The sequence below is a fragment of the Nicotiana tabacum genome, chromosome 6 (genome assembly GCF_000715075.1).
Source record: "Nicotiana tabacum cultivar K326 chromosome 6, ASM71507v2, whole genome shotgun sequence".
NCBI classification, from domain to species: domain Eukaryota; kingdom Viridiplantae; phylum Streptophyta; class Magnoliopsida; order Solanales; family Solanaceae; genus Nicotiana; species Nicotiana tabacum.
In genome coordinates, this window is record NC_134085.1 from 54,525,968 (window position 1) to 54,537,193 (window position 11,226).

General features: G+C 36.6%; 1 protein-coding gene across 1 annotated transcript; it reads right to left on the reverse strand.

The window, feature by feature from the left end:
- Nucleotides 1-688: 688 nt before the first annotated feature.
- LOC107779192 (uncharacterized) lies at nt 689-6,185 on the reverse strand. Its single transcript, XM_016599561.2, has 5 exons — nt 4,645-6,185; nt 3,776-3,855; nt 1,413-1,677; nt 1,041-1,322; nt 689-944 (listed from the first exon to the last, which is right to left on the reverse strand). Exons 1-4 carry the CDS (start codon nt 5,405-5,407, stop codon nt 1,051-1,053), a joined length of 1,380 nt encoding a protein of 459 aa, XP_016455047.2. The 5' UTR covers nt 5,408-6,185; the 3' UTR covers nt 689-944; nt 1,041-1,050.
- Nucleotides 6,186-11,226: the final 5,041 nt, after the last annotated feature.

Genomic DNA, 11,226 nt, shown 5'->3' on the forward strand with positions numbered 1-11,226 from the left:
TGACGGGCACATCATTCACTCTTTCTGGATTTCGATATGAAGGGTCTCGTGCATCCGTGCCCTACCTCCGTTTTCTCATAGGGAAATCGGGGTAGGTTACCCCCAATTTTACCCGTACACAGTTAATTTGAAACATTTTAGTGACTCTCTAGAGATTCTGTTTTTCTTTTCTGAAATCTCTTTGTCAACATTTATTAATTAATCTCTTTGTCAATATTTATTAATACCATACTCTTTTTGTGCCTTAATGAAATGCTAATTTTGCTTAAATGTTCGTAGATGAGAGGGAGCAAATCAGACCACAGCGAATAGAACAAACTGTAAGAAAGCTCTTTCAGTGCAGCTTTATCGTTTTAACCAACGAGAAGCACCAAGACGAGGGATGGCATATACACGTCGCAATAAAGAACTCCAATGCTTCAAAGAACAATGCAACACTTCTCTGAAAAGTTAACGTTATATTTTTAACTTGTTCGGTAGAAATTCTACAACCTCAATATGTTTCATAACCCATTATTTATAACGAATTTTCACATGCAGCATCTTTTGAAGCGTACCTCGTTAAAAAATCACATTTTGTTTTCATTTTTAGAGTGCTACCTCTAGTACCTGTCTTCGTGATTTAGCTTCCTATATTCATCCATCAAATATCTAGAACTAGAACAAAAAAGGAAATGCAAAAAAGAAAAAAAAGAACTGTCACATTGTAATAACAACAAAGCTGAACTTCTGGAACAATTGGAAAAGAGAATTCTCTATACAAGCACAAGATTTCGTAAAACAAAGAAAGGAATTGGTAAAACAAACTCACTATTACGTCCATCATCTTTCTAAGTAAGAATCGTGCGAGAATTTGTGTTTTCAGGGAACAATAAGACACATCAACTAAAATGTCAATGTTGAGCATGCGGCGATATGACCAGCTTGAAGTGTGCATATATTTCCTGAAAGAAGAAATTGTACCAAGCCAGAGTTATTTAACAAAATTGATTCTGATTCATGTTGGAGAAAGGTATGAAGGAAGAAGCAGATTAGCCTACCAATTTCATCTCAGTATAGCCTCAAGTAACCTCCCTTTTCATTTCTTTCCCTAACTCCTGTACTTCTTCTAAGGAAGGATCTCCGGTTGAGAGACCAACTTCTTTTCATGTCTCGCCTTCTCTTCCAAGCTACTACGTGACTATAAAGCACGGGAAAAAGGAAGCAAAGGAGAACCAACAGTAGCAGAACCACACAGAGCAACATAACATTGCGGAACCCCTCCTTCAACTCAGGTTCTCTTTGATTGGTCCAAGGAACTCCTCCAACATTCATCCCAAACACTGTAGCATAGCAGACAAATAAGTGATCTCAAACTATGAAATGATAAAACATGACTTGGAATTATGAAAGAAGTTCCATAAGAAGTTCACCTCCGGTTACTACTGACAAGGGAAGAAAGACGATGGAGAGGAAGGAAAGGTAGTAAAGTTTTTTATTTATCTGCTCAGACTGCCAGCTATCAAGACCTGCCTGAATTGCTGTTACACGATTGGCAATAAACCCAACATTCTCCTTTAGTCTTCTCAGTCGACCAATTAACTCTTCAAGTGAAGTGATGTCATCGCTGGCAAACCAACCTTTTGAAGAACATTTCTCCTTCACTCGCGGAAATACTTGCTCACCATGTGCAATCACCTGCAACAAGAGTGATTAAGATCAAATCTATCTCTAGAATCTAAACTATACATCTGAAATCTCAGGAAAAGGAGAAGTTGTAAATATAGCATAAGGAAGCTGCTATTTATACGACCAAAATGGGCAAGGTATTCTCAATAAACTACTGCCTTCCATAATGCACACAAACACACACACACACACACACACACACACACACACACACACACACACACACACACACACACACACACACACACACACACACACACACACACACACACACACACACACACACACACACATATATATATATATATATATATATATATATATATATATATATATATATATATATATATATATATATATATATATATATATATATATATATATATGTACTTTAGGCTGGTTCTGCAGCTTGTGGAGGTTACCAACCTCTTTTTTTTTTTTTGACAAGGAAAAGGACAAACTAAACCTAGGCCAGCGCCCTTTCAGGAAGCCAATCCAGCCTATTTGTTTGTGCTTGTCAATCTTTATGTCCCCTAACATTTCCCCTTAATCCATTCACTGCACAGTTTTCCCCTTACACTTAGTAGCTTTTCCCTCCCCTAAATGGTCATAGAAGTTCCCTCTATGAACTCGCTCTGCAACTCTTCTTTCTCAATTTACTTCATTCTTCTTCATTTGAAGCCACTTTTTCTTCCTAAAATGTTTTAGTGCATGTGTTTGTGATGCTCCTTTCTGTTCCCTCCCCCAACCCCAGGGAGTTAACGATTAGAAAGAAAACCACTCCGCCTCTATGCATTAAAGAAGATATATAAAACTGGCTATATACAAGACATGCATATTGTTTTTGTTGCCCCTTTCAACCCCATCATTGGCTATCCAGTTACTAAAGTAGTTTAAATCAACACCTAGAAACTTCGAAAAACACGTTAACCAATATTGTGGAAGAGTTTCTCTCCTCAAAGAATGTGTAACTGTGTAGACATCCTTACTCTTACCGTCCTTGTAAAGAGCTGACTTTGGTCTTCATTATAGAATAAAATCAAGGATGTCATTTTTCTCTTCCCCCTTACCTCAATTAAGGATAAGGCGACTTAGGTAACAAATCGGTGCAGTATGCCGCTCCGCCAAGCAAGGAGTGTAGCACAGAGCAAAAAGAAACCAAATTTAATATCATGAGTGTATGTTATACCTTATCTCCTCCTATTCAATATGCATTTGTGCCACTTAATTCTTTTTGTTGCGACAACTACCAACCCCAAACTCTTGCCTAGTGGCATGGAGTGGATTCTCTCAACCACTATGAACAAGATTTGCCGGTTTTGTGCCACTTAATTCTTTTCTGATTCTTCTTGCAATTTTAATGTTTCTGTACTTGGATCTTCTTTCATTTGATTGGGTTTGATCAATATGTAAGGAGATGGCGGAAGAGAAAAAGTAAAAAAAAGAAATGGAGCAGCGAGAACATAACATACAACAAAACCTATGTTTTGAATTGAACTTCAGCAAGGGCATCTAGTTATACAGAATATTTGTTGAGAGATGAAACTGATAACAAACATACCTACCTCTTTTACTACTCCTCATCTATTTCTTACCCTAGAGTTTTATCAAGTACTAGTGCTTTACATGGCGTGTCATGTCTTTCTTCTGTCACTTAAACATCAATCACTTTTCCATCGAAGGTTAAACGACCGACAACTTTCCTCATCCCCTCCATCCACTTACCTCACTAGGCAGCATCACCATGCAATTAAATTTATATGTTTAGTCACAGATTTCTTAAACAAAGGAAAGTGGGGCGACCAAAGAAGAAGAAGAACATCCATGAAGGAACTAAAGAATCTTAGCACAAAGCAAAAAGCAGTAGGAAAACAGAGAGGATCAGATTAAACCAATCCCAAACTTAAATGTTGCTCAATAATTGTTAAATTTAACAAAAACGGAGAACATTTTTTGCTAGTTAAAAGATATAACCCTCTTTTTAGTCATAACTACATCCTCATGCTTTCTAAATTTAAAAAAGGAAGAAACAATTTTGTTCAGTGAAGGAAAACAGAAAAAAGAAAAAAAAAACAATTTTGTCAGATCCACAGGAATGAAGAACTACCTGGAGGAGGCGCTGCAGGTCAAGATGCATCTTTGGAAATTTTCTATCGTCCAGCAATTGTTTCTTCAAAGCAAAACCACCTGCAGCCAAAGCAGAATAAAATCATTCATTCAAACAATCAACAACGAACTCCAAGAAAATTAATAAAAGGAAGATGGTTTCAGGAATTAAATAAATGAGTATTTGTTTTCTTCATAAAGCAGCACCAACCACTAAAATCAAAGGAAAAAAATGTAATGCATTGCGGTGAGAGAGTAAAATCAAGAAGTAATTTCATGAGTGATTTTAGCACTTAACAATTATAGGAAGTAATGGGGATATTTCCTAGTCACCTTTTGTTGGTATGGTAACCCCAGGTCCGCCCAAACCTTTTGCACTCGGGAAACTGAGCGGTGGCTCATTCCTATTTTTTCTCCTTTGGTGAGTCATACCACTAACCTTGATTGGAGAATGGAGAGTCTTTACGCTATCCCTCAAAATGTAATTCAGGAAATTTTCCTTATCTTTTTAGTATTACTAAATAGTTATTATTCTAGTCTGCTGACCCAAACGTAAAGGCCGACTGAAGAGATGTATATTTTGATCTTTGAGTTTATGAACTCCTACTACGCATATGAATGTGCAAAGTAGCCTGGAAATAGAATTAGTATGAGGGTTTAAGCTTCAAACTGTATCACTAATCATGAGGACTGCCATCACGAATTGACAATGTTGTCAGGTTGCAAACATTTCATGAACCTTATGTGATGGAATGTATTTTCCATCTCCAAAACCAGAACGAAATGATTATTTAATATTACATAATAGGAAACACAAAATCACAACAACTGATTTCCCAGTATAACATAACATTTATAAGAAAAATATACCTTTGTCCAATTCCAGCTCCATTGAATCCAACTCAATCTCCAGCTTCGTCACAACATCTTGAAGGTGATCCACATGAGTGTCTATGATGTGAACAACCAGATTTGAAAGAGATTTAGGTACAGGATTATCAGCTTCTTCGGAATGATTCATCATCAACAGAAAATCAAGAACATGCTCCCTGATAACAGTCCCACCCCTTTCCTTCAACTCAACACCACCAGAACTTGGACTTTCCACAATGGGAACCTCTGAGAGAAGAGACTCATTTACTGGGGAGAAACCCAATCTTGGAACACGGCCTAGTGACACCGTGATCACAGAATTCTCGGTAACTCTTGCTGCAATTCTAAATGTAAATTTACTGGATGCAGGGCCAGGTGAATTAACTCGAAACACAAGAGCCCCATCAACATGCCCACAAAAAGGTCCATTGCTAACAAGTGACAAAATGTCTTGGAGCTTCAGAGGGGGACAGAGTACATCAATAAGATACTGTGCAGATTGTGAGAGTCTCTGGTTCCACTTTGGTAGCTCAACGTGGTACCAACAGAATTCCTTGCCTCTACCCTCTGTTAAATCCCATTCCTTATTAAAATAATTCCCTTCTCCATCAAAAATATAAGCTTTTTGCCTCACAGCACCAGAAAAACGGGAGTTATGGTAAGAGATGTCCCTAATACGTGCTCGTGAGGTCGGTTCTCTATCCATTTCCTCTTCTTCTCCCTCTCCCTCTATATTTTGATCTTCGCGACTAAGTTCCATCACTCCTCAGCCAACTTTGAAATCCAGCAAAATAATAAAGTAACCCTCAATAACCTAAAGACTATTTCAATATGGATATCTACTTAGATTCCCAGATATTATATTCCCGAGAAACAAGTTTCGGGCACAAAGAACTAAACCAACAATAACGACCCAAATCAAGATAGGCAGAAATGTAGAGAATTCATGGAAACAACATTATCAGCATTTCCCCCCAAAAAATAGGCTAAGCGCATTCACATTTTCCCTTCAAGGAATTCATGCTCATAAGAATTCGATAAGAATAAGCACATTTCAAAGAGACGCGGATTAACAGAATTAAAACCCCACTAAAACATATTCAAAACCAGCAAAAATACAAATCTGTTCCCTGGAAACCGCGAAGAGAGCAACAATGGAATAACAACAAACAACACAAGACTACTCAACTACGCCTAAGTTCCAACTAATTGGATCGGCAATATTCGTTCCGCTCCATTTCGACCCGTTTCATGCCAATACAAACAAGCGAGAAAATGATGAAGCAAAACGAGGATTTTTTCACCCGAAAAAACACACCTGTTTGGAAATGATTTCTGTAGGATTCCTTCTCAGAAGCAATCAGGCAATGAAAGAAAGAAAAAATTAGCGGAGAAAACGAGAAAGGATCAATTGAATTTGTTGGGAAGTTTCTTTGAAGGGTCTTCTTCTTCAGTTGAATTTGTTTAACATTGTTTTTGTTTATTTTAATTTTAATTTTAAAGAAAAAGTCTGGTCCACTAAGTAAAGACTCGTCCCACTTCCGCTCATGTTCCGTTTGTTTGTTATTTCTATAAGAGAAGACATCCGAAAATGTTTGTTCCCACTCAACGGTGACATTCAATATGCCTTACATTAAACCAGAAAAACGTAAGTAAAAGGATAAAAAGGAATACCGCATTTCTAGCGAGTGTTCTATAAAATAAAACCCCTGAAGTTTCTGCATTTATTTTAATTTGGGAATCGCTAATAAATGCTAGTCCGATAAACACGTAATTGTTTAATTGGCTGAAGTATGCAAACTATTGAGGAATCTCTAGTTTATATCATGATTAATAAACCGGGAAAATTTTCATAATTTGGTCGTAAACTTTGAGAAATAGTTAAAATTTGCCTTCAATAAATATTTACTTGGGATCAAATATATTCTAATGTTACAAGAATGGTCCAAATATGTCCTTATTCACTAACAGCGAAAGCTTTTACAACATGTGCGTCAAATTTGCACCTAAACTATGCAAAATGGTTCAGATTAAAGGTCACTGTTTTGGCAGATGTAGATATTTAAAATTTATTGAATTTAAATTCATAAAATAATTTGAATTATATTTTAATTCAAAATATTTTTCCAATAAATATTATGGGATAATATAATTAGATTAATCATATAAGTCCAATATGTTATGGATTAGATAAATAAATCCAAATTCATTTGGCTAGCCTATTTAATTGGGCAGCAGATGTTGAGCCTACTTCAGTAAACCCAAGATGTCATCTTTCTAGAGGCCCAATTTGGTATCACGTGTCAAATGATTTGGCATGACAAGTGTCATACCTCCTTTTTCCGAGGGAATAAGAAGTTTTTTTCAATTAAAGTGACATTAATCGAGATGGGATTATTTATTTTATTTCAGAGTCGCCACTTGGGATAATTATGGTGCCCCAAGACACCGGTTTATTTTAAATCCCAAATCGAGGAAATTTGACTATGTTCTAAAGTCTGCGAAACCAGAAGACCGAGTAAGGAATTCTGTTAACTCGGGAGAAGGTGTTAGGCATTCCCGGGTTCCGTGATTTTAGCACGATCACTTTTAATCATACCTGGCTTAATTAAATTTTTTAATTACTTATTTTATAACCTATATACATTTGCCCTTTTATCGCTTTTAATTATGGTGTTTATGGATTTATCTTTGAAACGGATTACATGCGTGTAAATCCGTTTTGTTTGGGGCATTAAAATCATGTCACGCGTACATGTACACAATTTATCACGCATTATTGATTATTAAGATTGTTTGTCCAAAGTCGTACGAACGCGTACTTTGATTTATTTGTGGAAATCATAATTATATCATGCGAACGTGTACACAATCATGACAATAGATTAGAACGTGCCTAAAGCATTCTACGCATATTATTGGTGGAAGTTCAAAGATTATGGTCAAACACGACAGTCATGAGCTATAACTTTTAATCACCAAGACTAGTGAAATAACTGGCAAAAAGGGCGAATTGTCCTCGCAATTTTAAACCTGATAGCCAAGAAAACTCAAGAACCTCTAGAATTGCAACCAAGCGTGTGAATCCTTTCCAAATGACACCAAATTTTGCAGACAAGTTCCACATAGAAAAACGGACCTATTCCAAGTCCCAAAACCAAATTTTAAACCTGATAGCCATAAAGTCAACCTATAGTTAAACTTAGTAAAACTTCTAAACCTCAAATTGCCAACTTTCGGCAAAACAAGTCAAATCAACCTAGGGACCTTTAAATTTTATTCGAGGCATACGCCCAAGTCCAAAATCATGATACGAACCTATTAGATCCATCAAAATACCATTCCGGGGTCATTTTCACAAAAGTCAAATTTCGGTTAACTTGTCCAATTTAAGCTTCTAAACAAGAACCAAAGGGTCCAAATCAACCCAAAACCTTCCCGGAACGAAACTAACCAACCACACAAATCATAAAATCACAAATACACATGTGTGAAGCATCAAAAGGGGAAACAGGCTCAAATACATAAAATGATCGGTCGGATCATTACATTACTTGTTCGGCAACATGATGAACAAGATAGCAATTCAAACCTGGAATATGTGCTCTAATATCAAATCGATGTACTTACAAGGTTTTTGACCTTGTCACACCTCCTTCTTGCGCGCCCGGCCCCGAAGGGTTAGAATGCGCGAGGGGAGTTTTTCCAATTTAAGTGACAATATTCGAAATGGGATTATTTATTTAATTCAGAGTCGCCACTTGGGAAAGGTTTGGCTTTTGGTGTCCCAAGTCACCGGTTTATCTTGAATCCCAAATCGAGGAAATTTTCGACTTTTCCAAGTGAAGTCTGCGAACCAGAAATTCTAAGTAAGGAATTCTGTTGACCCGAGGGAAGGTGTTAGGCACCCTCGAATCCCGTGGTTCTAGCACGGTCGCTTAAATTGTTATAATGGCTAAATATCTGATTTAAATATATGTTATGACTTACGTGCTTTTATTAAGTTTAAAACCGCTTTTATTATTATCATTTATTTTTATAGAATTGCAACGTCGTAAAAATGTATCTCGAACCACGTCACAATCAATGCACCCGTGGTCATCGACACATTTTGACTCCGTTGAGATTTGGATTTGGGTCACATCAATGTGCACCCGAATTTAAGAATATAATTTACTTAAACCGTGCCCAAAAAGTCTAGACGCGTTATTATTTTGAGGAAGGCCATGAAATTCACTAAAACGGCCTGTCCTGAATTCTAAATATTTATTATGGTTAATTATTGAGGGCCCCGCAATTTACATTTTTATTTGGCGAGGCTCGTCTCATTATTTTAGAAGGAACATCCTAAAGCGACTACATTTCTAATGTGTTTGTCTCTAAAATAGAAGAAAAGATGCATGCTAATTCAATTATATGCTTTGGCCAAATCCAGATTTTAGTTAATCGTCTGATTAATTATTTACAGAGTGAAGAAACGTTGTATCTCATGAAACATGCTTTTGACTTGATAGAAGAATTATATACAAGATTGATGAAATGCTACGACTGCTACAAGAGCTCCCTAACTTTAACTTATTTAGACAAGATTAATTAAAACCACTTATTAGAAAATGCGACTAATGATATTTGAAACTCATCCTATAAACTGCCTAATGAAACTGAAACTCAAGAATCTGAAACTGTATTATCTTTAGCTAGATTTAAAACAGTCATTTGCCCTTACATATTCAAAGCATGCTGAAAGAGCGAGTTTAAGTTAACAATCGTATTAAATAACTGCACATTTCATGAATTGTATTTACATCTTGTATACTACTAAACGAATAAAATGTCGCAGTTTCAGATTGGCATAGACTTTAATTAAGTACAACCTTACTAATGTATCTCTATTAGGCTAACAGACTAGAAACTTACATATCTTAACAACATTTATATAAAAAATTTGTAAGCAATGCAACAGATGATTATAACTCCTTCAGATCTTTCGATTCAACTTTCATTGCAACATCAGACAGATTCGAAATGTGTACCTGAGGAAATGCTTACAATGAAGAAAGTAGGGGAGTCAGTTGAGCAACAGTGCAAGCGGAACAGCAGTAACAGATGAACAACAGCAGGACAAATTCCCAGTGCAAAAATGCAACTTAGAGCCAATGAAAGATGGCAGAATGTAGCAAATTCCCAGCAATATGGAATCAGAATTTAACCAGAATGGATCCAGAACTGAACTGATACTACACACAACTAGTAATCTCAAACAAGACTCAGGATAAATCAATATGGAACAGGCAAATCCAGACTAGTTGAGAATCAAGACAAAGATGAAAAAATGCAGTTCCCTTTTTTTTCTGTGTTAGGCCTCTCTTTATCTATTTCTGTCCGTGTGTTTTCAGACAACTCCCTTTTCCTGTTTTCTTATCAATCCCCCTTATATCAGTGTATTCCCCTCCCTTTATTATCAATGTCTATCTGTGTGTGTCTCTCTTCCCAGATCTATCTGATGTCTTCTATCTTTTTCTTCACAATTCCCTCTGTCTCTATGTATTATCAGATGTCTCCCTCTCCTCTCTCTGCCCTAAAACTGAGGGAAGTCCTCCTCTTTTATAAGCCTAAAGTCTGCCCTTTAACAGCCTGTTAGACCAAAAGAACACCCCTCCCATGTGCCATCTTCTTTTCAGTTTCCACTCAGCTATTTAAGTATTAACCCCCATGACATTCCCTTGCAGGCTTAACTTTTTGGTAATGTTTATTATTTCTGAAACTTAAAGCAGAATATGGGCAGCAGGATGTAGTCTGACAGCACATGCTGTCAAACTATTTAATTCAAAAGCACTTAGGCAGGGCACAGGCTGTGCACAAAATGCACATGTTGTGCATAAGTGCACATGCCCTCCAGTTTCAAAACTGTGACTAAACAGGACATTGATCTTTGCATTTCTGATTCAAATTACCAATTATAAATAAGCAAACTCAGTTCCTAATTGATTCAAACAATTTCTTAGCAGAAGTAAGTCGATTTGTTATTGTTCGGACAACTGAAACTAATTGACGACATATGTCGACTCGACTATACTAGTTATAACACATACAATCGTGACCAAAAATCAGACATTTAACAGTATCGACACATGATTTGAATTATACTGACTAAACAAAGTGGTACTCGAGGAATCAGTTGGTCAGTCAAAGTTTGAAGCTCAATTATTCGCACAGCACATACATACATACGCATTATCAGAATAGGAGAGGGATTCAAACAAACACAGAGGTTCATGTAAAGTGGACAAACAAAAGTTGATAAAAATTCAAAGACACAAATTAAAACAAAACATGAACAGACCTTTAATCAATCACATGGGCTAACAGAAATAAGAAAAAGCAAAACTCACCTTAAATCTCGAAAAATCAAAGGCCTTAACTTGGACTCGGACAGACCTTTCTTAAGGCTGAACGGACTTTAATTCGATTAAGGTCCATTAGACCTTAATCTCTTCGGCTTGAACAGACACGGAACATGCACGGAGAAAACTAGGGTTCAAAAATTAGATCTGGGATTCGTGTTTCCCTGGTTAGATT